The following is a 27,505-nucleotide window of genomic DNA, read 5'->3' on the forward strand; positions in this document are numbered from 1 at the left end:
ATTTAGAGGTGGGTGCTGATCCTCATCCCAGCCGCTTCACACTCGGCTGTGAACCGATCCAGTGAGTGTTAGAGGTCACAGTCCAATGAAGCCAACAGGACCACATCATCTGCAAAAGGCAGTGATGAGACCCTGAGCCCACCAAACTGGAAACCCTCCTCCCACCGGACTACACCTCGATATCCTGTCCATGAACATCACAAACTGGATTGGTGACAAGGCGCAGCCCTGGGGGAGGCCAACCCCCACTGGAAATGAGTCCAACTTACTGCTGAGCACGCGAACACAGCTCTCGCTTTGTGAGTCCAGAGATTGGATGCCCCTGAGAAGGCACTCTCTCACTCCATACTCCTGAGGCACCTCCCACAATAACTCCCAGGGTAACCAATTATACACCTTCTCTAAGTCCACAAAGCACATGTAGACTGGATGGGCATACTCCCAGGCACCCTCCAAGATCCTTGTGAGGGTGAAGAGCTGGTTGGTTGTTCCACGACCAGGACAGAACCCACATGGGGGAGGTGCTAACAAGAATTTTCATTGGCACCACTATAATTTTATTTATTAAGGCACCGTCACACGCCACTTAACGAAGGGCAACAAAGCCCAAATGAAACAAGAAATCTGGACTTTCATTGGCATCGTTTAACTTTTGCGCAGCTTTGTTCCTGCAGCTGCCGCTTCGTCAGGATTTTTAAACTTTCGAAAAAATTGAACGAATGCCACCGAAAACCTAAATTCGTCCGTATTTCGTTTTGCTGTCATTCTTGACGGTTTCTTATCATTTGCTTAGTTTTTGTTTGCGTTTACTTCAACTTCGTTCGACCAGCTGAATGTTGTCATGCAGTGCAGAAGCCAGTTTGTGAGCGCTGCTACTGCCACTGCATTCATGTGCTGTCGGAGATTACAGGGCAAACTCCTGGCCTGCTTACTTGGATTTTTTTTTTATCTGGGTGATCAGAGGCATCAAGAATCAGTCTATAAAGCATTATTTTTATTGAGACATGTTGCTTTTTAGAGGCGTCAGAAGGGTCACGTCAAAAGCCGAGCTAAAGCGATGCTTCTGACGGGAGCGCGCATTGCCGCTTGTCCGCAGGCTGACGTGGTCAAAGTTCAACCCAGTCCAACTTTCAACGCTCTGAGCTGTGACGTAGCTTTGCGCTGTCCAAAAGGAACGACGCGTCGGGCCAAAACACGGAAGACGAGTGGCAGAAACCACTGATCTGTACAAAACAGAAACGTGTCACAGGACTGCTCATTTATAGAGCAGTTTTCTGAAGAAACATCCTTGGAAATGTGTTTTTGTTGTTGTTGTTGTTTGTTACCTCAAAATTTCTGATTACTATTAAAAAAAGTTTAGAACACTTGTAATTAAATTGGCTAAATAAATCAATAAATGGTTCTTTAGAAACCATTCATCTGTAAATTAAAACCACCTGTTATTTCTGATTAGATAATTTCTTGTTTAACACAAGGAACCTTGGACATTTATTTTTAGACAAATAAAATAACATGGAAACTTGTACATTTTTTTAAGTCTGGTAGATTACTTATATCTCATTTCAACCAGAAAAACAGACACTAAATAAATACAAATATTTATTATAAATGCAACAGGAAATAATTTAACAATGACTGCAGTGTGACTGTAAAGTAGGATTTCTGTGACATAAACCTCACAATGAATTTTTAAGGGCGTCTGCAGGAGGGGTGTGTGTGTGTGTGTGTGTGTGTGTGCGCGTGTGTGTGTGTGCGCGTGTGTGTGTGTGCGCGCGTGCGTGTTCTTTTAAAAACTTTACAGCTCTAAAGGTTTGCGATGTCTACATGCTACGTTTAGCTTAAGCTTTGTGCGGGAGCCACACAGCGTCGCCGCAGCAACCAATCAGTCCTGCTTTACGACAACTGTCGCAATAGCCAGGCTTTGAGAGAGGGATTTTTCTCCTCGAAACTCCGCGGATCCGAGGACACTGATTTGTATCTGTGTCCGCGGACCGTTGCGGACTTATAAAACTTGCACGATGTTGTAAAAAAAAAAAAGAACACTTTGTGGTAGACATTTTAAAAACTCAGTGACGATTACAGAGTACAACACTAACACACCCCCCCCCCCCCCCCCCCCCATGATGAAATCCATGGAATTTTGCCGATCTGCAGAGTTTTCATGGCCTGAATTGTACAAGATGTTTCAAAAATAAACAAACATTATACTGTTTGGATTTCAGGAGAAACTAAATTTTGTCAGTTTTGTGAAATGTGGGTGGCCCTATACCTTATTTATTTATTTTTTAACCAGTTGGATTGACTTGTCAAAATCTCAGTGGCTGTTGTGTAACGTAGCGCTTCAGCTCATCAGTTTTTGGCTTGCTCTGACATTTTTGTGATTAGTCTTTACATCTAAAACATTTGGCTTTTATTGCATCAGATTTTTCTAGTTTATCCCTTTGTCCTGTCAGGTGGCCGGCGGTTCTCAGAGGGAACCTCAGCTGACAGAGAGATCCAGAGGACTCTGATGGAGGTCAGTGGACTGATCCTGAGCCTCACTAAGGGCCCACGGAGCATCGAGCAAATATTCATAGCGCTGCACTTTTTCCAACTTTTTTTTATGTTACAGCCTTATTCCAAAATGGATGAAATGTATTTTTTCCCTCAAAATTCTTCTCACACCCCATAATGACAACATGAAATTTTATTTTTTGCAAATTTATTAAAAATAAAAAACTAAGAAATCACATGTACAATCCCACTTCCATTGAGGTTGGGACATTGTGTAAAATTTAAATTAAAAACAGAATACAGTGATTTGCAAATCCTCTTCAACCTATATTCAATTGAATATAGGTTCACTCCTGGTTCACTCCTTTGTCACATCTCGCATTGATTACTGTAACACCCTCCTCACTGAACTCCCGAACAAACTCTTCAACAGACTGCAACTCATCCAGAACTCAGCTGCCTGGATCATCACCACCACCAAATCATCTGATCACATCACCCCTGTTCTCATCCAGCTTCACTGGCTCCCTGTACATTACCGCATTCAGTATAAAAACCTCCTCTTCGCCGACAAAGCTCTCCATAACCGAGCCCCCACCTACCTCTCTGATCTCCTGCATGACGACACTCCCTCCCGCACTCAGCGCTCAACCTCTGCTGGACTGCTTACCATCACCACGTCATGCCTTAGTACCATGGGTGCCCGGGCCTTCAGCTGCTCAGCACCCAGATTCTGGAACCCCCCCCCCCCCCACACACACACACACATATAAGACAATCAAACTCCATCACATCATTCAAGTCCCAACCCAAAACCCATCTGTTCAAACTGGCATATGACCTCTAACTGGAGTCTGTCACTTGTTTTTATGTCAATATTTTGTTTTTGTTCTGGGTTTTTTTTCTCTACTTCTCTGCTTTTACTTTTTGTAAGGTGACTTTGGATGACTTGAAAGGCTTGTCCAAATGAAATGTATTGTTATTATTATTATTATTATGTATACACCACAAAGACAAGATATTTAATGTTCAAACTGATAAGCGTTTGGGAACCAAGGACACCAGTTGTTGAAGCTTTGTAGGTGGAATTCTTTCCCATTCTTGCACGATGTATGACTTCAGTTGTTCAACAGTCCGGGGTCTCCGTTGTCGTATTTTGCGCTTCATAATGCGCCACACATTTTCAATGGGCGACAGGTCTGGACTGCAGGCAGGCCAGTCTAGTACCCGCACTCTTTTACTACGAAGCCACGCTGTTGTAACACGTGCAGAATGTGGCTTGGCATTGTCTTGCTGAAATAAGCAGGGACGTCCCTGAAAAAGACGTTGCTTGGATGGCAGCATGTGTTGCTCCAAAACCTGGATGTACCTTTCAGCATTGATGGTGCCATCACAGATGTGTAAGTTGCCCATGCCATGGGCACTAACACACCCCCATACCATCACAGATGCTGGCTTTTGAACTTTGCACTGGTAACAATCTGGATGGTCTTTTTCCTCTTTTGTCCAGAGGACACGATGTCCATGTTTTCCAAAAACAATTTGAAATGTTGACTCATCAGACCACAGCACAATTTTCCATTTCGCGTCTGTCCATTTCAAATGAGCTCGGGCCCAGAGAAGGCAGCTGTGTTTCTGGATGTTGTTGATGGTTGGCTTTTGCTTTGCATGGTAGAGTTTTAACTTGTAGATGTAGTGACGAACTGTGTTAACTGACAATGGTTTTCTGAAGTGTTCCTGAGCCCACGCAGTAAGATCCTTTACACAATGATGTCAGTTTTTAATGCAGTGCCGCCTGAGGGATCGAAGGTCATGGGCATTCGTTGGTTTTCGGCTTTGCCGCTTACGTGTAGAAAGTTCTCCAGATTCTCAGAGTCTTCTGATTATATTATGGACTGTAGATGATGGAATCCCGAACTTCCTTGCAATTGAACATTGAGAAACATTGTTCTTAAAGCCTGGGACCCACCGAATAATGAAGGATGAATAATGAGCCATGCAGCATGTTTTCTTTGCTACGAGAGGGTTTCTTCAACTATCGTGGGAGTTTCGTGGCTCTGAGTGGCTCTTAGAGGCATTATCTTCAGTTAACGAGGCTCCTGTCTGAGCGTGGCGCTAATTTCAAGAAGTTCAAAATTTAGCAACAACAGCGTGGTCCAGTTTATGTACGAGTTACTGCGACGACTTAGAGGCATTGGTGCTTACGAGGCTGCTAAAAGCCCATTATCCATGTGCCTGGCAGCTACACAGGACCTGAGAGGCTGTTTTTGGAGCGGCGGCCCTCTTGCACACACAATTCCACCTGCTCTCTGTGCTGGATGCTGTATATAGAATAATTATTTTGTAGTGGATTAATCATTTTCTGCCAAACCTTGGATGGTGAAAACATGTCTAATCGCTTCTGGAATCACAGAGGACTGTTTCATCTGGATGCTTTTTTTCTCTTTCCTGCTCCATGTGGAATGTATATTGAATAGCTTAAGGTAACTATTTTTAATGTTTTTATAGCTTTATAAAACAGATCCTAGCTGTAAAAGTATGTCTATAGTTGATTTAATATCTTGTTAATGGATCACATGAGCTCGACTGTGTGTGCGCACTGACGCAGTGACTCATCACGATCCAAATGAGCATTTAGGCAGAACGCCGGCTCACAAAAGAGTGGTTTTTCAGCTAATATTGGATGAACACAAAGTTAAAATTTGGATGACTGCATGAAAGTGGATGTGTGTCTAAAGTGGCGGAAGAAATAACGCCAGTGAAGCCGCTAAAATCAGAGCAGAGCTGTGCAGCAGCACAGAAGGACAGCGCACAAAAGAGTGATTTTGAAGACATAACACAAAGTTAAAAGTTGTATCTCGGTGACTTGTAAGATGTGGACGAAATAAAGATATATATATATATAAGCGGCCACCTCATTCTGTATGCAGAGTGGCACCACGTGCAAAAGGTTCAGGTGACTTTATTTGTACCCGTAGGTAGATCTGATTTGCAGCAAACGGAAAAGGGCGTCCATGTTACAACAACAATGAAAACACTAAAAACACTAACAAATAACATATGCAAAACAAAATGTAACACAGACACCACCGGGCACTCACAAGCTTACTAAACCACTAAAAAAGAAGCATCAGATGAAACCACTAAAAGATGGTCAGCATAAAAACTGATGTGCAAAGGGCAAATAAATAAATAAATATATATATAAATATGTGCAAAACCTACTAAGATTTGTTCAAATGCACAATTGCCACTGGGACAAAACTACTCCTGTAGCGTTTTGTCCTACACCTTGGTACTTTAAACCTACGCCCAGAAGGTAGGAGCTGAAATTCATTAGCCAGGGGGTGGGAGTCATCAACTGGGATGCAGCTGGTTATCCGCTGTAATTGTTTGGTGTACAGGGACTCTAAACTCAGCTGTGACTCACCAATCAGCCGACTGGACCATTTAATAATTTGACCCAGTCTGTTCCTGTCCTTCAGTGTCAGACTGCCAAACCAGGCCACCAAAGAAAAAGATAAAACAGATTCATTAAAAGCATGATAAAACAGTGTTAACATGGTTTGGCCGATGTGGAAGTAGGACAGCTTCCTGAGGCCGAACAAGCACTGGTGTCCCTTCCTGCACATCGCCTCACAGTTTGCCTCAAACTTCAGCGAATTATCAATGATAGTCCCAAGGTATTTCTAAGTTTCCACAATTTCAACTGGTTGACCATTAATTATTGTGTTGTCAGGTGTGCTACCAGGCTTCCTGAAATCAATGACCATATCTTTAGTTTTTGATGTATTGATCTGAAGATATGAGTCCTCACATCATTTAACAAAATGGTCAACTACAGAGCCGCGGATGTTCTCATTGTCCCACAGCAGACTGACAATCACTGTGTCATCCACGTATTTTAAAATGAACCTGTTTTTAAAAGTGCTCTGACACATACTGGTGTAAAGAATAAATAACAAAGGTGAGAGCACACACCCTTGTGGTGAGCCAGTAGAAGAACACACTATTTGATAAAATCCTGTTCACTCTGACTTTCTGTGTTCTGTTTGTTAAAAAGTCTAAAATCCAGCCCACAAGATTGTTGTTTAGTTTAAAATGTTCTAGAAGCCTTTGGGTTAAAATACAAGGTTGAATTGTGTTAAAAGCTGAGAAGTCAATAAATAAAAGCCGGGCGTGACAGAGTGTGTGTGGCCTCCTCCACTCCTCTGTTAGGCCTGGAAGCTAATTGTAACGGATCAGGTGCACGCATTGTGTTTTTTAGCATTTCAGACCGTTCCAATTTCTCAAAAATTTTCATCGGAATTGATGTTGGGGCAACAGGCCTAAAATCATTCAAAGTTGTGGGTTTACTGGATTTAGGAACTGGGACCACAACAGCATCTTTCCACACTTTGGAAACATGCTGTGTTTCCAAAGACTGGTTAAAAATATGATAAAAAAAACTGGACTCAGCTCTTTTGCACAAGATTTGAGTAAGTGGCCACAGATATTGTCTGGACCATGACTCTTGTATACTTTTGCACTAAGGAAGGCTTTTTTCAGTATCCCGTTGGTTAAAAGAAAAATGCTGGGGTCATGGAGCCTGAGACCAAGTTCCTGGGTTTCCTTACTAAAATCGGATTAGAGCATGCCATAGGTATTAAAGGCACTGCGCTGCGGTGGCCTGAATCATATTTATCTAATAGATTACAATTTGTTCATGTAAATGGGGAATCTTCTTCACAGACTAAGGTTAATTATGGAGTTCCACAAGGTTCTGTGCTAGGACCAATTTTATTCACTTTATACATGCTTCCCTTAGGCAGTATTATTAGACGGCATTGCTTAAATTTTCATTGTTACGCAGATGATACCCAGCTTTATCTATCCATGAAGCCAGAGGACACACACCAATTAGCTAAACTGCAGGATTGTCTTACAGACATAAGGACATGGATGACCTCTAATTTCCTGCTTTTAAACTCAGATAAAACTGAAGTTATTGTACTTGGCCCCACAAATCTTAGAAACATGGTGTCTAACCAGATCCTTACTCTGGATGGCATTACCCTGACCTCTAGTAATACTGTGAGAAATCTTTGAGTCATTTTTGATCAGGATATGTCATTCAAAGCGCATATTAAACAAATATGTAAGACTGCTTTTTTGCATTTACGCAATATCTCTAAAATTAGAAAGGTCTCAGAGTGATGCTGAAAAACTAATTAATGCATTTATTTCCTCTAGGCTGGACTATTGTAATTCATTATTATCAGGTTGTCCTAAAAGTTCCCTGAAAAGCCTTCAGTTAATTCAAAATGCTGCAGCTAGAGTACTGACAGGGACTAGAAGGAGAGAGCATATCTCACCCATATTGGCCTCTCTTCATTGGCTTCCTGTTAATTCTAGAATAGAATTTAAAATTCTTATTCTTACTTATAAGGTTTTGAATAATCGGGTCCCATCTTATCTTAGAGACCTCATAGTACCATATCACCCCAATAGAGCGCTTCGCTTTCAGACTACAGGCTTACTTGTAGTTCCTAGGGTTTGTAAGAGTAAAATGGGAGGCAGAGCCTTCAGCTTTCAGGCTCCTCTCCTGTGAAACCAGCTCCCAATTCGGATCAGGGAGACAGACACCCTCTCTACTTTTAAGATTAGGCTTAAAACTTTCCTTTTTGCTAAAGCTTATAGTTAGGGCTGGATCAGGTGACCCTGAACCATCCCTTAGTTATGCTGCTATAGACGTAGACTGCTGGGGGGTTCCCATGATGCACTGTTTCTTTCTCTTTTTGCTCTGTATGCACCACTCTGCATTTAATCATTAGTGATTGATCTCTGCTCCCCTCCACAGCATGTCTTTTTCCTGGTTCTCTCCCTCAGCCCCAACCAGTCCCAGCAGAAGACTGCCCCTCCCTGAGCCTGGTTCTGCTGGAGGTTTCTTCCTGTTAAAAGGGTGTTTTTCCTTCCCACTGTCGCCAAGTGCTTGCTCACAGGGGGTCGTTTTGACCTTTGGGGTTTTTACGTAATTATTGTATGGCCTTGCCTTACAATATAAAGCGCCTTGGGGCAACTGTTTGTTGTGATTTGGCGCTATATAAAAAAATTGAATTGAATTGAATTGAATTTTGAATGGATGTTGTTGATGTTTGGGTTAGGTATGGCATGGTAGAGTTTTAACTTGCACTTGTAGATGTAGCAATGAACTGTTTTAACTGACAGTGGTTTTCTGAAGTGTTCCTGAGCCCACGCGGTAAAATCCTTTATACAACGATGTCGGTTTTTAATGCAGTGCCGCCTGAGGGGTCGAAGGTCATGGGCATTCAATGTTGGTTTTCGGCCTTGCCGCTTACATGTAGAAAGTTCTGCAGATTCTCTGAATCTTCTGATTATATTATGGACTATAGATGATGGAATCCCGAAATTCCTTGTAATTGAATGTTGAGAAACATTTTTCTTAAACTGTTGGACTATTTTTTTCACACAGTTGTTTACAAAGTGGTGATCCTCACCCCATCTTTGCTTGTGAATGGCTGAGCCTTTTGGGGATGCTCCATTTATGCCCAATCATGACACTCACCTGTTTCCAATTAACCTGTTCACCTGTGGAATGTTCCAAACAGGTGTTCTTTGAGCATTCATCAGCTTTCCCAGTCATTTGTTGCCCCTGTCCCAGCTTTTTTGAAATGTGTTGCAGGCATCCAATTCAAAATGAGGAAATATTTGACAAAAACAAAAATGTCTAGCAGTTTGAACATTAAATATCTTGTCTTTGGGGTGTATTCAATTGAATATAGGATGAAGAGGATTTTCAAATCATTGTATTCTGTTTTTATTTACATTTCACACAACGGCCTGACTTCATTGGAATTGGGGTTGCAAAAAAAAAAACAAGAAATCACCTGTCCATAAGTATTCACAGTCTTTGCCATGAAGCTCAAAATTGAGGTCAGGTGCCTCCTGTTTCCACTGATCATCCTTGAGATGTTTCTACAGCTTAACTGGAGTCCACCCAGATTAAATTCAGTTGAGTGAACATGATTTGGAAAGACACACACCTGTCCACATATAAGGTCCCACAGTTGACAGTGCATGTCAGAGCGCAAACCAAGCATGAAGTCAAAGGAATTGTCTGTAGACCTCCAAGACAGGATTGTCTGGAGGCACAACTCTGGAGAAGGGTACAGAAATATTTCTGCTGCTTTGGTGGTCCCAATGAGCACAGTGTCCTCCATCATCTGTAAATGGAAGAAGTTCAGATCCACCAGGACTCTTGTTAGAGCTGGCCGCCCGTCTACACTGAGCAATCGGGGAGAAGAACCTTAGTCAAGGAGGTGACCAAGAACCTCTGTCAGAGCTCCAGCATTCCTCTGTGGAGAGAGGAGAACCTTCCAGAAGGACAACCATCTCTGTAGCAATCCACCAATCAGGCCTGTATGGTAGAGTGGCCAGACAGAAGCCACTCCTTAATAAAAGGCACATGGCAGCCCACCTGAAGTTTGACAAAAGGCACCTGAAGGACTCTCAGACCAGGAGAAACAAAATTCTCTGCTCTGATGAGACAAAGATTGAACTCTTTGGCATCATGTTTGGAAGAAACCAGGCACCATCCCTACAGTGAAGCAAGGTGGTGGCAGCATCATGCTGTGGGGATGTTTTTCAGCAGCAGGAACTGGGAGACTAGTCAGGATTGAGGGAAAGATGAATGCAGCAATGTACAGAGACATCCAGGATGAAAACCTGCTCCAGAGCACTCTGACCTCAGACTGCGGTGACGGTTCATCTTTCAGCAGGACAGTGACCCTAAACATACAGCCAAGATATCAAAGGAGTGTCTTCAGGACAACTCTGTGAATGTCCTTGAGTGGTCCAGCCAGAGCCCAGACCTGAATCAGACTGAACATCTCTGGAGAGATCTGAAAATGTCTGTGCACCGACGCTCCACATCCAACCTGATGGAGCTTGAGAGGTGCTGCAAAGAGGAATGGACCAAACTGCCCAAAGATAGGTGCACCAAGCTTGTGGCATCAGATTCAAGAAGACTCGATGCTGGAATTGCTGCCAAAGGTGCATCAATAAAGTACAGGTGAACCATCGATTTCTGTTCCATCCACTAGACAGCGGATGCAGCTCCTGAGCTGTTGCTAGGCAGCCGCCATCGTGCTTAGCGTTATTACACGTTGTCAGGCATTAGATTAAATAAAAATCGACTTAAACTTATGGGATAAAGTGACCTGAAAATGCTGTTTTGAGCAGCATTCAGGTGTAGCAACAAGCTGACAAAGGACTGTGCAGTGAGCTTTCATAAGTGTGTATTATTATATATAATATTAATGTAGGGAAATTACTAAAATTGCTGAATGTTGTTGTTACTTTCACACCTGATTATTTCCCATCTTTAACTTCATAATGAAATTAATTAAGGATCAGACTAGTATCTGATGTTGTGGCAGACAACAGGGGAGGTGATGGTCTAGTGGTTAAGGTGTTGGGCTTTAGTCCAGAAGATCATGGGTTCAAATCCCCGCCTGACTGGAAAATCACTAAGGGCCCTTGGGCAAGGCCTTTAATCCCCTATTGCTCTCGGTGTGTAGTGAGCACCTTGTATGGCAGCACCCTGACATCGGGGTGAATGTGAGACATAATTGTAAAGTGCTTTGAGCGTCTGATGCAGATGGAAAAGCGCGATATAAATGCAGTCCATTTTCCAGACAGTGTTTTTGACAAACTGATGTCTGGTTGTCAGACGCTAACCAAGATGGTGACGCTCTGGCAACAGCCAGTGAATGAACGGCTTGCCCTGGTTCCGCTGTCTTGTGAGTAAATAGAAATCTCATGGGTGAACCCCATTAACCCGTGCAAGTTGGGGTCCACAAAATCGGACCGTCTATTATCTGAAGCCGCAACTTAATGAGGTTGACCAAAGAAACTTAAAATCAATTATACAATTGTCTAGTTTTCAGGGTCCACAAATCGACCGTGAGTAAAGCTGAAATGTGATTTACACATATGCAAGTTAATGCGGTTCACCTGTATTGAGCAACAGCTGTGAATACTGATGTACATATGCTTTATTTATTTATTTATTTATTTAATAAATTTGCAAACAAAACAAAACCAAAAACCTTTTTTCATGTTGTCATTTTGTGAGTAGAATTTTGAGGGGAAAAATGAGTTTACTTCATTTAACAAAATGTGGAAAAGTGAAGCGCAGTGAATACTCTCTGGATGTCCAGGTTGGCATCTCTCTTCCTGCTGGTAGCAGAAAATAAATGTTTCTTTGGCATCGGTAACCTGCTAAAAGTCGTGTGTTTAACAAAGCCTGTGTGTCTCATTAGCTGCTGAACCAAATGGATGGTTTTGACACACTGCATCGAGTCAAAATGATCATGGCCACCAACAGACCTGACACGCTGGACCCCGCCCTGCTGCGGCCTGGCAGACTTGACCGCAAAATCCGTAAGCTCTGCCGTTACATATCTGCTGGTCATTGGTGTGTTTGAAGTGTGACGCAAGTGTCTTTGTTGCGACAGACATCGAACTGCCTAACGAGCAGGCTCGTCTGGACATCCTGAAGATTCACTCCAGTCCCATCACCAAACACGGCGAGATCGGTGAGCATGCACTCTGCTCCTTGTAAAAGCCTTGTCTGAAACTCCCACTTTGATGTTCTTTTATCATATGAGATTGAAGTCCACCTGGCTGGCCTGCTGTGGTGACGGACAAACTAAAACTGAACACAAAATCATCAGATCTCATTCAGGATCAGGATCTGTCACATTCATGTCAGACTACTGCACAACTCATCACAGTCACAAGACCCTACAACTCCTACTTAATGGTGTTTTGGTGGCTTCACTCGCTCATTTCGTTCAGTTTTTTAGAATCGATTCCTCCGGACATTTATGTTTGTATAACTTAACGAATGATGGAAATGTTCATGTGTTCATCCCGACTGGCTGGAAAAGTGAAAATAATCCTTTTTAATTTGTCACATTACTTATGAGCAGTGAAAATGAAAGTCTAATTCCTGAAAGGTTAAATGATAAATGGACTGCATTTATATAGCACTTTTCCATCTGCATCAGACGCTCAAAGCGCTTTACAATAATGCCTCGCGTTCACCTCGATGTGAGGGTGCTGCCATACAAGGTACACACCATGATCAACTCGGCGATTAAGGACCTTGCCCAAGGGCCCTTAGTGCTTTTCCAGTCAGGCTGGGATTTGAACTGAGGATCTTCTGGTCTCAAGCCCAACGCCTTAACCACTAGACCATCACCTCCCCTAGCTAATGTGAACTTTTGGTTTCTGACTACATGCGACCAGCACTGCTGCTCTCACGTGTTGTGTTTTCAGACTTTGAAGCCATCGTGAAGCTGTCGGATGGTTTTAACGGTGCTGATCTGAGGAACGTCTGTACAGAAGCAGGTCAGGCTTCACGTTTCATTTACCTGTTTCATTCATTCTGAAGCTTCACATGTCATTTATCACTTGGTTCATTCAGTCTGAACTTTGCTTTTGTTGTCACCAGGTTTGTTTGCTATTCGGTCCGATCGTGAGTACGTCACTCAGGAGGACTTCATGAAAGCTGTGCGGAAGGTTGCAGATTCAAAGAAGCTGGAGTCCAAGCTGGACTACAAACCTGTATGAGGTCACAAAGAGGGGTTTCAGTAGAGCTCATTAAAGCTGTGTTCCTGTTTCCACGTTACAGTCTCGATTACTGCACTGGATTGAAGAGGCTCCTGTCTGTGCTTCATTTCCACAAATAAAACTATCTTCTCAGAGCATCCATTTCCTCCTGATTCTGTCTTACTGAATCAGTGCCACTGTCCGTGGTGCTGAAACATGTTTCTGTATGAAAATAAATTCTATGCTACTGGTGTCACTAAACAATTTCAATATCTCACCAGTAACTGATCATGTGCCTGAAAATAGCTTTATTTTCAACATTTATTGCTACAAGTGATAGCAAACCAGCTGTTCCAGTACAGATCCATGATTTGGCACAAATTTCACACACAGATGTCCTTCCTGATGCACCTCCACGCCTACGTAGAGAAACCTGCTCAGTTAGTGTCCAGGGTGAACTGCTTCACCTCTAATATGAGCTGGTGGACTCTCAGCTACAAGAATGAGACATCAGGAGATGGTGTACCCCCCCCAGTCCCCACAAATCAGTAAAGTGTCAGATGATGACCCAAGTACACACTTGTGCTAAAAAAAAAAAGTAATGAAATTTGGTCAACTGGTTCTTGAGAAAGTGCGCTAACAAGTGAAAACAGCCGGACATGCTGATCATGGGATAAACTTGGCTGCTGCAGATAAATTAAAGCACACAGCACCTACACCTGATCACACTTCCACCTGACATGACAGCCTTCAAAGGTTTTTTTTTTAATAAATCAGCTAAAAGGCATGCGTGGTGGATTTGGTGTTTTTATTGTCTTCACTGTATTTGCAGTCCAATTGAACACTTTGAAACATAAAAGTTTCTGTTTGAATCTCATCATCCTGCAGTAAGGCGGTCTATGTGCTCGCTGCTGAGTTCAACAAGGCAAAGGACTCCAGGATGAAGGCCCTGCAGATAGGGCAGTGCTGGAAGTGTGACAGGCAGCTGTCGCACACGCAGGCATGTCTGCAGGGCAGCAGCACTCTGTTGACGGCAGCATTCTGACAAACCACACAGTCTCTGGCTTTTGCTTCCCCCCAGTCCTCCAGAACTGGATTGTGCTGGTCATTGTGGTCTGAGTCAGGAGGACCAGGAACCTCTCCTCTGTCAGTTGCCATGAAGAGTGGCTGCATGTGAGAGAACCAAAAGAGTTAATAGCTTCTAGTTGTCATTGTTCCTCACAGGACCATCACTGATACAGAAGGATCAACCGGGGCCTTGTTCACTTGTGGATTTGGAGCCTAACAGCTGACAAACACAAAGAAATATCCTGGATCAATTGCAGCAGTGTTTTTTTTTATTTTTTTTTTACCTTTAACTCATACACGTTTCCCTGCGAAGTCACCAGGTGCTGAAACAGGATCCGAGCACATAGTCTGTGTCTGTTGTCAGGAACATGAATAACTGTCACGCTGGCAACCTGAAATTGGGGGAGCAGGTGGAAACCAGCATCACTCAATTTACATGCAAATGTAGAAGCTGCAGATCCAGATCAGGACTCAGAGCTTTTATCTAAACCACAACCTGAATTTCAAAAATGTCCACTTAAGGTGACATAGCATCCAGGGCCCGTATTTATGAAGCATCTCAGAGAGCTCCAAACTTCACCTAAGAATTCCTGGAAAGGAATCTTAGCTTAAGAGTGATCCAGGATGTGTCTGAGAGCAACTCTGAGCAAAGAGGGGACAGAAAGTATCTTTGTGAGGAGGCGGGGCTTAACCCCATTGCTAGGTGTGACACAATCTTCTAAGAGCGAAGGAGAAAAAACAAAAGCACTCAGCACTCCTAGTTCTGAACAGACAGTAAAATCTAAGCGATCATATAACCTGAACTGTATTAAGAAATGTGTAATCATGAAAATAATGTCATGATGATGATGAAACTCAGCAAAATTGAATGAATTTAATACATATGGCATGTTTCCAGCCTATATCAATCAATCAACTTTTTTCTTGTATAGCGCCAAATCACAACAAACAGTTGCCCCAAGGCGCTCCACATTGCAAGGCAAGGCCATACAATAATTATGAAACACAGTCTACGTCTAAAGCAACATAACCAAGGGATGGTCCAGGGTCACCCGATCCAGCCCTAACTATAAGCCTTAGCGAAAAGGAAAGTTTTAAGCCTAATCTTAAAAGTAGAGAGGGTATCTGTCTCCCTGATCTGAATTGGGAGCTGGTTCCACAGGAGAGGAGCCTGAAAGCTGAAGGCTCTGCCTCCCATTCTACTCTTACAAACCCTAGGAACTACAAGTAAGCCCGCAGTCTGAGAGCGAAGCGCTCTAATGGGGTAATATGGTACTACGAGGTCCCTAAGATAAGATGGGACCTGATTATTCAAAACCTTATAAGTAAGAAGAAGAATTTTAAATTCTATTCTAGCATTAACAGGAAGCCAATGAAGGGAGGCCAACACGGGTGAGATATGCTCTCTCCTGCTAGTCCCCGTCAGTACTCTAGCTGCAGCATTCTGAACCAACTGAAGGCTTTTTAGGGAACTTTTAGGACAACCTGATAATAATGAATTACAATAGTCCAGCCTAGAGGAAATAAATGCATGAATTAGTTTTTCAGCATCACTCTGAGACCAGACCTTTCTGATTTTAGAGATATTGCGTAAATGCAAAAAGGCAGTCCTACATATTTGTTTAATATGCGCTTTGAATGACATATCCTGATCAAAAATAACTCCAAGATTTCTCACAGTATTACTAGAGATCAGGGAAATGCCATCCAGAGTAACGATCTGGTTAGACACCATGCTTCTAAGATTTGTGGGGCCAAGTACAATAACTTCAGTTTTATCTGAGTTTAAAAGCAGGAAATTAGAGGTCATCCATGTCTTTATGTCTGTAAGACAATCCTGCAGTTTAGCTAATTGGTGCGTATCCTCTGGCTTCATGGATAGATAAAGCTGGGTATCATCTGCGTAACAATGAAAATTTAAGCAATACCGTCTAATAATACTGCCCAAGGGAAGCATGTATAAAGTGAATAAAATTGGTCCTAGCACAGAACCTTGTGGAACTCCATAATTAACTTTAGTCTGTGAAGAAGATTCCCCATTTACATGAACAAACTGTAATCTATTAGACAAATATGATTCAAACCACCGCAACGCAGTGCCTTTAATACCTATGACATGCTCTAATCTCTGTAATAAAATTTTATGGTCAACAGTATCAAAAGCAGCACTGAGGTCCAACAGAACAAGCACAGAGATAAGTCCACTGTCCGAAGCCATAAGAAGATCATTTGTAACCTTCACTAATGCTGTTTCTGTACTATGATGAATTCTAAAACCTGACTGAAACTCTTCAAATAGACCATTCCTCTGCAGGTGATCAGTTAGCTGTTTTACAACTACCCTCTCAAGAATCTTTGAGAGAAAAGGAAGGTTGGAGATTGGCCTATAATTAGCTAAGATAGCTGGGTCAAGTGATGGCTTTTTAAGTAATGGTTTAATTACTGCCACCTTAAAGGCCTGTGGTACATAACCAACTAACAAAGATAGATTGATCATATTTAAGATTGAAGCATTAAATAATGGTAGGACTTCCTTGAGCAGCCTGGCAGGAATGGGGTCTAATAAGCATGTTGATGGTTTGGATGAAGTAACTAATGAAAATAACTCAGACAGAACAATCGGAGAGAAAGAGTCTAACCAAATACCGGCATCACTGAAAGCAGCCAAAGATAACGATACATCTTTGGGATGGTTATGAGTAATTTTTTCTCTAATAGTCAAAATTTTGTTAGCAAAGAAAGTCATGAAGTCATTACTAGTTAAAGTTAATGGAATACTCAGCTCAATAGAGCTCTGACTCTTTGTCAGCCTGGCTACAGTGCTGAAAAGAAACCTGGGGTTGTTCTTATTTTCTTCAATTAGTGATGAGTAGAAAGATGTCCTAGCTTCACGAAGGGCTTTCTTATAGAGCAACAAACTCTTTTTCCAGGCTAAGTGAAGATCTTCTAAATTAGTGAGACGCCATTTCCTCTCCAACTTACGGGTTATCTGCTTTAAGCTACGAGTTTGTGAGTTATACCACGGAGTCAGACACTTCTGATTTAAAGCTCTCTTTTTCAGAGGAGCTACAGCATCCAAAGTTGTCTTCAATGAGGATGTAAAACTATTGACAAGATACTCTAACTCCCTTACAGAGTTTAGGTAGCTACTCTGCTCTGTGTTGGTATATGACATTAGAGAACATAAAGAAGGAATCATATCCTTAAACCTAGTTACAGCGCTTTCTGAAAGACTTCTAGTGTAATGAAACTTATTCCCCACTGCAGGGTAGTCCATCAGAGTAAATGTAAATGTTATTAAGAAATGATCAGACAGAAGGGAGTTTTCAGGGAATACTGTTAAGTCTTCTATTTCCATACCATAAGTCAGAACAAGATCTAAAATATGATTAAAGTGGTGGGTGGACTCATTTACTTTTTGAGCAAAGCCGATAGAGTCTAATAATAGATTAAATGCAGTGTTGAGGCTGTCATTCTCAGCATCTGTGTGGATGTTAAAATCGCCCACTATAATTATCTTATCTGAGCTAAGCACTAAGTCAGACAAAAGGTCTGAAAATTCACAGAGAAACTCACAGTAACGACCAGGTGGACGATAGATAATAACAAATAAAACTGGTTTTTGGGACTTCCAATTTGGATGGACAAGACTAAGAGACAAGCTTTCAAATGAATTAAAGCTCTGTCTAGGTTTTTGATTAATTAATAAGCTGGAATGGAAGATTGCTGCTAATCCTCCGCCCCGGCCCGTGCCACGAGCATTCTGACAGTTAGTGTGACTCGGGGGTGTTGACTCATTTAAACTAACATATTCATCCTGCTGTAACCAAGTTTCTGTTAGGCAGAATAAATCAATACGTTGATCAATTATTATATCATTTACCAACAGGGACTTAGAAGAAAGAGACCTAATGTTTAATAGACCACATTTAACTGTTTTAGTCTGTGGTGCAATTGAAGGTGCTATATTATTTTTTCTTTTTGAATTTTTATGCTTAAATAGATTTTTTGTATTGCATCTATATGTTAGATGCATTATAATATCCAGTCTCGGCAGGTCTTGTGAAAAGGGCAGACAGCGCTGGAACATACCCTCCTCTCCCAGTGTTTGCCATCCAGACTTTTAGACATCGGGCAGGAATTGAACCTCATTCATCTGCCACTTGGTGTGTATTATTATAATCATAGTGCATTCTGACAGCATTCTACGTAATTGTACTGTGGTACAACGTCTGATCTGCAATTGTATGCATACACACAGTCATGCATGACGTAGTCGAGGCGGGATCCGCCCACATTCGAAGTGGTCGTGCATACACGACTGTCTGTCTGTCTCTGCTGGCTGCACCTCAAGTCTGGTTTTTTTCCCCCATTCTGGCTGATTTGGCTTGACTCAGGCTCATTCATACTAAGTGTGACGGGGCCCTGAGCCTTCCTATAAGTCCTCCTCCCTCCTCTTAACAGTTTGGCACCTTAGGAGCTCTCTTAAGGCCTACGATGCTTTGTGAATAACTTTTATCTTACCAAGGGAAAATTCTAAGAAGTGTCTAAGAATTGGAATTTTAGGTACTTTTAGCCTTAGGATGCTTTGTGAATACAGGCACTGGATGTGGAATAAAGAAAGACTGAAAGTTGACGTCGCTGCACTCGGTGGCTCGTTGGACCTACAATGTTGTACTTGTGTGCAAGGTCCGGCTCTGCTAGCGTCAAAATGGCCACCAGAGGATACTGTTCCCGTGGCAACAAGCCAAAATCAGTGATCCCCTGCGCCGCGGAGATTTGAGAGCGGCGCTCTTCCCAGTCATCGCTGCTGATACTGAAGAAGTGTGGTCAAAGAATGCAACATCAGAAGGTACATTATTAATAAGAATTATTTATGAGACAGTTACACAGGACACAGAGAGGTGAACGGGACTCAAACCTGGCATCTCCTGCTCCTACTGTGCTACCTGCACTCTACACCTCACCAGGTCAAAAGAATATTCCAGTTTCACATTTCACTGTGGAATGTAGAGAACGTGCTATTCTGAGGGCCGTCAAATTAAACTAAGATTTCAATTTCAATTTATTTTCATTTATATAGTGCCAAATCACAGAGTTGCCTCAAGGCACTCACACAGTCTAACCTTACTAATCGCCAGAGGAACAGTGGTAAGGAAAAACTCCCTCTGAGGAAGAAACCTCAAGCAGACCAGACTCAAAGGGGTGACCCTCTGCTTGGGCCATGATACAGACACAAAATACAGAAACAATTCACAAAATGAATATACAGGAAAAGCTGATGAGATTTGTGACCAAAATGATCTCTGCACAGTCCTACAAGGTCTTTCAAGATGTTCTCACCCAGAAACAAAAGTATCTGGAGGCTCAAGATGGGACCTTCTTTCGTGAAGGGACAGCGAAACCTGAAGGTCGGTGGACCGGGTGCAGTGACGTTAAGAGCAATGTTTCTCTAATAAGATCGAGAACTTTTTGAAATACCCTCTGAGTTTAGTGACTTTTTTATGATGAAACACTTAAATTAACAATCAGGATGATGTAAATGACGTATATCAAATTAATTAATTAACCCTAATTATTTCTTTGAGGACATCACTTTCTTCATGCACATTTTCACTCAAACCCATGAAGAGGTTCACGAGGACTTCCTGACACCATGAACACCATTAAACAGTGACTGTAAGAGTGGCAGTCACTAACAAGGACTATGACAAGAAACTTATGTGGGCGGGGCTTACAGTGAAGCAGGTGAAGGCACTTCTGCTGGAGGTTTCTTCCTGTTAAAAGGGAGTTTTTCCTTCCCACTGTAGCCAAGTGCTTGCTCACAGGGGGTCGTTTTGACCGTTGGGGTTTTACATCATTATTGTATGGCCTTGCCTTACAATATAAAGCGCCTTGGGGCAACTGTTTGTTGTGATTTGGCGCTATATAAAAAAAAAATTGATTGAATTGAATTGACTTGAGACTAACAGGTGTGATTATTTTCTGACTGCGTAATACCAGCCAAAACAATTTGCAGATGAACTCCAGATGGACATAGTTTCACAGCCAGTCTTGGACTCTGGAAACGTTCTGTTTAAGCAGATTAAAAAACCCTTTATGCATCTTTTGATTTGCACATTAGGGAGGCCATAAAAATGGCCCATTTTCACTGATCAGACCTATACAGTCTATGGCGGATACAGAAACTTTGATTCATGTCTTCGAGTCTTCCGGAATTGACTAATGCTTTATTTTGCTGAGAAAGAAATTTCACAGCAGTTTGTGGACCACCTCACTGAGAATAACCTTGTTGAGAGAGCTCTTACTAAAGTGGTAACCCTCCGTTTTAAATGGACTTAGGCACACTACAGTTCTGCCGTTAGATCTCAGCAGTGCACACGGTGGACCATGGTATATCACTGGATAGGCTAGAGAACCATTTTGGGATTGCTGGAAATTTCCCCACCTGGTTGACATCCTACTTAATTAGTCACTCAGTGTGTCTTGCATAAGGTCCCACAAAGGTCTGTGTTAGGCCTCCTGCTTTTCTCCCTTTATACACTGAACAAAAATATAAATGCAGCACTTTTGTTTATGCTCCCATTTTTCATGAACTCAAAGATTGAAAATATTTTCTAGAAAACACAAAAGACCTATTTCTCTCAAATATTGTTCATAAATCTGTGTTAGTGAGCACTTCTCCTTTGCTGAAATAATCCATCCCACCTCACAGGTGTGGCATATCAAGATGCCGATTAGATAGCATGATTACTGCACAGGTGTGCCTTAGGCTGGCCACGATCTTGACATGCCACACCTGTGAGGTGGGATGGATTAAGTGCTCACTAATACAGATTTGTGAACTGAGAAATAGGTCTTTTGTGTTTTACAGAAAATGTTTTTGATCTTTTGAGTTCAGCTCATGAAAAATGGAAGCAAAAACAAAAGTGTTGTATTTTTATTTTTGTTCAATGTGTGTGGAAAGCGCAACATTATTGAGAGGTAAGAAGGTTTTATCAGCACATTTTACATCATGCTGTCCTCAAAGATTTTAGGCATATTTTGAGATTAAAAAAAAGTGTTAGTAGTCATGTGTCACAGGCCTGCAGCTGTGTTTTTAGTTTAACCACAGTGAGGACATTCAGAGCAGACTTTAAAAGAAAAGTTTAAAAATGTTTCTAAATGAATATGTTAGTTTAAATGAGTCAACACCCCCGAGTCACCCTAACTGTCAGAATGCTCGAAGCACAGGTCGAGGAGGAGGATTAGCAGCAAGCTTCCATTCCAGCTTATTAATTAATCAAAAACCCAGACAGAGCTTTAATTCATTTGAAAGCTTGACTCTTAGTCTTGCCCATCCAAATTGGAAGTCTCAAAAACCAGTTTTATTTGTTATCTATCGTCCACTTGGTCGTTACTGTGAGTTTCTTTGTGATTTCTCAGACCTTTTGTCTGACTTAGTGCTTAGCTCAGATAATTATAGTGGGTGATTTTAACATCCACACAGATACTGAGAATGACAGCCTCAACACTGCATTTAATCTATTATTAGACTCAACTGGCTTTGCCCAAAATGTAAATGAGTCCACCCACCACTTTAATCATACTTTAGATCTTGTTCTGACTTATGGTATGGAAATTGAAGACTTAACAGTATTCCCTGAAAACCCCCTTCTGTCTGATCATTTCTTAATAACATTTATATTTACTCTGATGGACTACCCAGCAGTGGGGAATAAGTTTCATTACAGTAGAAGTCTTTCAGAAAGTGCTGTAACTAGGTTTAAGGATATGATTCCTTCTTTATGTTCTCTAATGCCATATACCAACACAGTGCAGAGTAGCTACCTAAACTCTGTAAGTGAGATACAGTATCTCGTCAATAGTTTTACATCCTCATTGAAGACAACTTTGGATGCTGTAGCTCCTCTGAAAAAGAGAGCCTTAAATCAGAAGTGCCTGACTCTGTGGTATAACTCACAAACTCGCAGCTTAAAGCAGATAACCCGTAAGTTGGAGAGGAAATGGCGTCTCACTAATTTAGAAGATCTTCATTTAGCCTGGAAAAAGAGTCTGTTGCCCTATAAAAAAGCCCTCCGTAAAGCTAGGACATCTTACTACTCATCACTAATTGAAGAAAATAAGAACAACCCCAGGTTTCTTTTCAGCACTGTAGCCAGGCTGACAAAGAGTCGGAGCTCTATTGAGCCAAATATTCCTTTAACTTTAATTAGTAATGACTTCATGACTTTCTTTGCTAATAAAATTTTAACTATTAGAGAAAAAAATTACTCATAACCATCCCAAAGACATATTGTTATCTTTGGCTGCTTTCAGTGATGCTGGTATTTGGTTAGACTCTTTCTCTCCGATTGTTCTGTCTGAGTTATTTTCATTAGTTACTTCCTCCAAACCATCAACATGTCTATTAGACCCCATCCCTACCAGGCTGCTCAAGGAAGCCCTACCATTAATTAATGCTTCGATCTTAAATATGATCAATCTATCTTTATTAGTTGGCTATGTACCACAGGCTTTTAAGGTGGCAGAAATTAAACCATTACTTAAAAAGCCATCACTTGACCCAGCTATCTTAGCTAATTATAGGCAAATCTCCAACCTTCCTTTTCTCTCAAAAATTCTTGAAAGGGTAGTTGTAAAACAGCTAACTGATCATCTGCAGAGGAATGGTCTATTTGAAGAGTTTCAGTCAGGTTTTAGAATTCATCATAGTACAGAAACAGCATTAGTGAAGGTTACAAATGATCTTCTTATGGCCTCAGACAGTGGACTCATCTCTGTGCTTGTTCTGTTAGACCTCAGTGCTGCTTTTGATACTGTTGACCATAAAATTTTACTACAGAGATTAGAGCATGCCATAGGTATTAAAGGCACTGCGCTGCAGTGGTTTGAATCATATTTATCTAATAGATTACAATTTGTTCATGTAAATGAGGAGTCTTCTTCACAGACTAAGGTTAATTATGGAGTTCCACAAGGTTCTGTGGTAGGACCAATTTTATTCACTTTATACATGCTTCCCTTAGGCAGTATTATTAGACAGCATTGCTTAAATTTTCATTGTTATGCAGATGATACCCAGCTTTATCTATCCATGAAGCCAGAGGACACACACCAATTAGTTAAACTGCGGGATTGTCTTATAGACATAAAGACATGGATGACCTCTAATTTCCTGCTTTTAAATTCAGATCAAACTGAAGTTATTGTACTTGGCCCCACAAATCTTAGAAACATGGTGTCTAACCAGATCCTTACTCTGGATGGCATTACCCTGACCTCTAGTAATACTGTGAGAAATCTTGGAGTCATTTTTGATCAGGATATGTCATTCAAAGCGCATATTAAACAAATATGTAAGACTGCTTTTTTGCATTTACGCAATATCTCTAAAATTAGAAAGGTCTTGTCTCAGAGTGATGCTGAAAAACTAATTCATGCATTTATTTCCTCTAGGCTGGACTATTGTAATTCATTATTATCAGGTTGTCCTAAAAGTTCCCTGAAAAGCCTTCAGTTAATTCAAAATGCTGCAGCTAGAGTACTGACGGGGACTAGAAGGAGAGAGCATATCTCACCCATATTGGCCTCTCTTCATTGGCTTCCTGTTAATTCTAGAATAGAATTTAAAATTCTTCTTCTTATAAGGTTTTGAATAATCAGGTCCCATTTTTTTTTTTTTTTTTTTTGCCAGCTTGCACTCGGCCGAGACGGATGCACTTTTCTCTTCTCCCTCCCTTATCTTTCCTGCTTCTGTGGCGTGTTGTCTGTGAGGCTGCAGCTTTGTTCTTCTGGAAAACAACAAAAATGGATCTGTGAAAGTGGTCTTTGAACGCAATTGACACTATTTTTTCTACAAGACATTCGGGGGCGGAGGACCCGACCTGTCCTGCCGGGACGCATGTGATGGGTTACGTGATGGACTCGTGGAGGAGTGGCAGGTCATGTGCCTTTACATGCTTTCTGTGGAGGACGTCGAAGATGTGTATATATTTGGCTTGGTGGTGACCGGCTTTCTGCTGTGTGGAGCGGGCATGGCGCTGGTTTACCGGAAAATCAAGAAAGTGGAGGCAGCTTTGACTGGGCCATCCAGACTGCCCTACATGATTGATTCGATTGGGAAGGCAGTGGCTGCGCAGTCGGCGGGTGTTAACCGCACGCTGGAAAACATCTCGGGCAGGATTGCAGCTCTGGAAACCTGCTTTGACCGTCTGTAAAGACCACATTTTACATTCAGATGCATTGAGAGCCACTCCGTTCTCAGAACTGTGGATCTTTCAGGCATCTGCTAATCTGGTTATTCATTTGGCCTCCCCAAAACACAGCTGCACTCCAAGGCCGCTGTGATAAAAAACCTCCTCAAGAAGATCAACACTTAAGCCTCGCTCCCCTGGTCATCCCCCTCCCTTCAGCTTCTCCAGCTCTGACGTTGACTGTGGACAGTGGACTGCTCAGGGCTGAGCCCCTCCTCCTCCAGGATTGTCGGACAAGGCCGTTGACGGCGCCAAATAGGCTGCCTCCGGAGTGTTCTGATAAACTGGACCTTCAAATCTCGGTTGTCGTCCTGCATCTTTGTTTGTTTGTGTGATTATTGTTTTTCTGTGCTGATGGGGTTTTTTTTCCTCATTGCTGCTGTGTAACGCAGTGGCTATGAGGATTTTTTTCCCCTCGTGTGTGCTTTTTTTTTAAATATGTGTTTATGTACCGAGCCGGCCTATGTGTGTTGTGTGTGTGTGTCGTTTGTTATGGGTCGGTCTTGGTTTGCTCAGCCCTGCTGTTGACCAAGGCAGGTACATCTGGAGCTGGTCCCCGGGCGCCTAATGGCGACTTCTGCTCCTACTGGCAATTAGGATGGGTTAAATGCAGTAGACACATTTCATTGTGCAGGGAACATGTTCTTTTGTGCAGATGACAATAAAATTCTTTTGAATCCTTTTGAATCTTATCTTAGGGACCTCTTAGTACCATATCACCCCAATAGAGCGCTTCGCTCTCAGACTGCAGGCTTACTTGTAGTTCCTAGGGTTTGTAAGAGTAGAATGGGAGGCAGAGCCTTCAGCTTTCAGGCTCCTCTCCTGTGGAACCAGCTCCCAATTCAGATCAGGGAGACAGACACCCTCTCTACTTTTAAGATTAGGCTTAAAACTTTCCTTTTTGCTAAAGCTTATAGTTAGGGCTGGATCAGGTGACCCTGAACCATCCCTTAGTTATGCTGCTATAGACTTAGACTGCTGGGGGGTTCCCATGATGCACTGAGTGTTTCTTTCTCTTTTTGCTCTGTATGCACCACTCTGCATTTAATCATTAGTGATTGATTTCTGCTCCCCTCCACAGCATGTCTTTTTCCTGATTCTCTCCCCTCAGCCCCAACCAGTCCCAGAAGAAGACTGCCCCTCCCTGAGCCTGGTTCTGCTGGAGGTTTCTTCCTGTTAAAAAGGGAGTTTTTCCTTCCCACTGTCACCAAGTGCTTGCTCACAGGGGGTCGTTTTGACCATTGGGGTTTTTCTGTAATTATTGTATGGCCTTGCCTTACAATATAAAGCGCCTTGGGGCAACTGTTTGTTGTGATTTGGTGCTATATAAATAAAATTGATTTGACGTTCAGACGTATGTGGCTCCTCTTAACCTGTGTTTGCTGGCTGTGGACTTGCTCTGTGTCCCAAGTGTTAAAAAGAAGTCATCTGGTTTTTGAGCCTTTTCCTGCTGTGCTCCTAACTTGTGGAACAGCCTGGCTGCTGGGATTTGAAAGTCAAGTTCCATTGACTCTTAAGGCCTTAAAACCTGTTTATTTAGGTTTATGGTTTTTTTTTTAACATATCTTTTTAATCTTGCTTGCATAAATGTTTTTATGTTTTAATTGCATTTACTCTGTGCTGTTTAGGAGTTTGTTTTTATTTAAAGTACTTTATAAATAAATGTATTATTAACATTAACAAGCGGGTCGACTTCCCTTAAAGCCCCTTCTAGTCCATTTGAGTGTTTTTAATCAATTTTCCTTCAAATTCCAGTGAATATTAACTACAAACAGTATTATCATAATTATTTCTGGGACAATATGTTGACCAATAGTGACAAAGCCTCAGATTATCAAGCTTTAAAGAAATCTCTGTAGAACCAGGAACCACCCCAGAACCAGGTCAGACCTGATCACATGATGTAAAGATACAGGAAGGTCTGGAAGTACTGGCAATGGGACTGCAGGGCCTCCTGAAAGTGTTGGTGAGGGGTGCTGAGCCTCGGACCGTAATGCTGGGCCTCAAGCGCCCCCTGCAGGGCACTGACCCCACAGCCCCAGAAACAGGTCAGGATACAGGGCTCCAGGCAGAACGCTTTCACGGACACACCATCTGCAGGGAGGCACCGTTAGTATGACAGAAGCAGGATTAACAGCTGACGGACTCCCCGCACACATCCCAGCCATTAGTTCTCACCAGTGACAGAAGCAGGTCCAGACCCGAGCTGTAGTCCAAAGGGGTTCAGAACCTGAACCATGTGCTTCTCTGGGATTGGTACCACAGACTCTTCCTCATCAGAACGGTGCATGATCACTGGGACATCAAATCCAAACCTGTGTGACAGAAACACCGCCCCGATCCAGCAAAGTCCACAACAAAAAGGAAGACCAGACTGAAAACCACTTTTGGGTGATCAGTTTTTTCAGTCTCTGTCCGTTTATTAGTTTGTGGAGGTGTGAAGCCCCTAAACAAGCACAAGGTGAAAGGTCAAGTTCACTGTGAAAAGGTCAGTCTTCAAAGCGTTTTACAAAGTCCACCCAGAACCCGATCCACGGTCAGTACCTGCTTAACCCACATCAGCGTCATGGGGGACTGGAGCCTATCGTGGACACGACACCAGTCCAACTGGACTGTCAAGTCTCTAAAACCGCTTCGAGTCCAGTTCTGGTCCCATCGGTTTCTAAAGCTGCAGTTTGTCCTTTTCACGCAGTCTAACTTCATGTTAACCCACAAAAGTGTTTGCGTCACCTGTTACGTCAAGACGTCATCTTCCCCCTTCGAATAAACAAAAAAAGAGCTTCGATCCTGAACCGAGCTGGGCGGCCCGGTCCATTATGACGTCACTGTGGATGTTACAGTAATTTGCAGCGAGCTAACATGCTAACTTACCAGCCGAGCACCGCGGCGGCGGTAACCAGGAAACACAAAGACACCACAAATATGTAGAAGAGCGGAGAATATTCATAAAGAGTGACCAGCAGCACCGCCGCCATCCCGAACCAGAACCAGAACCAGAACCAGAACCAGCAACCATCACGACAAGTACGGCAGCCTGCGTGACCCAAAAACTACGTCTGGTCCAATCACAG

The 27,505-nt window shown here is 42.3% G+C and overlaps 2 protein-coding genes across 4 annotated transcripts in view; one reads left to right on the forward strand and one right to left on the reverse strand.

The window, feature by feature from the left end:
• Positions 1–13,265, forward strand: part of psmc6 (proteasome 26S subunit, ATPase 6) — a 71,876-nt gene extending 58,611 nt beyond the window's left edge. Inside the window, exons 10-14 of the mRNA XM_034161994.1 lie at positions 2,454–2,515; positions 11,817–11,937; positions 12,012–12,092; positions 12,838–12,909; positions 13,013–13,265. Coding sequence (XP_034017885.1) covers positions 2,454–2,515; positions 11,817–11,937; positions 12,012–12,092; positions 12,838–12,909; positions 13,013–13,131 — 455 coding nt within the window. The 3' untranslated portion in view covers positions 13,132–13,265. The remainder of the gene's footprint in view (positions 1–2,453; positions 2,516–11,816; positions 11,938–12,011; positions 12,093–12,837; positions 12,910–13,012) is intronic.
• A 133-nt stretch (positions 13,266–13,398) lies between these two features.
• On the reverse strand, positions 13,399–27,501 carry cgrrf1 (cell growth regulator with ring finger domain 1). Of its 3 annotated transcripts, none has more exons than XM_034161996.1 (6): positions 27,306–27,501; positions 26,613–26,749; positions 26,348–26,528; positions 18,847–18,994; positions 14,463–14,570; positions 13,399–14,277 (listed from the first exon to the last, which is right to left on the reverse strand). In XM_034161996.1, the coding sequence occupies exons 1-6, from the start codon at positions 27,407–27,409 to the stop codon at positions 14,008–14,010; spliced, it is 948 nt and encodes a 315-aa protein (XP_034017887.1). In that variant the 5' UTR covers positions 27,410–27,501; the 3' UTR covers positions 13,399–14,007. The 3 variants fall into 3 exon arrangements, with proteins under 3 accessions (XP_034017887.1, XP_034017888.1, XP_034017886.1); XM_034161997.1 differs by lacking the exon at positions 27,306–27,501 and adding an exon at positions 26,992–27,248 and having other exon boundaries at positions 14,463–14,526; positions 18,908–18,994; XM_034161995.1 differs by lacking the exon at positions 27,306–27,501 and adding an exon at positions 26,992–27,237.
• Positions 27,502–27,505: the final 4 nt, after the last annotated feature.

This window comes from Thalassophryne amazonica, chromosome 21, assembly GCF_902500255.1.
Source record: "Thalassophryne amazonica chromosome 21, fThaAma1.1, whole genome shotgun sequence".
In the NCBI taxonomy this organism is placed as follows: domain Eukaryota; kingdom Metazoa; phylum Chordata; class Actinopteri; order Batrachoidiformes; family Batrachoididae; genus Thalassophryne; species Thalassophryne amazonica.

Excerpts from the sequence above, each read along its gene's own strand:
- cgrrf1 (XM_034161995.1), bottom strand. The coding sequence starts at position 27,137 with ATGAAGTTAGACTGCGTGAAAAGGACAAACTGCAGCTTTAGAAACCGA. Across the intron at positions 26,529-26,612 it reads TGGACCTGCTTCTGTCACTG|ATGGTGTGTCCGTGAAAGCG; the intron begins GTGAGAACTAAT and ends GCCTCCCTGCAG. Across the intron at positions 14,278-14,462 it reads GAAACGTGTATGAGTTAAAG|CCACTCTTCATGGCAACTGA; the intron begins GTAAAAAAAAAA and ends TCTCACATGCAG.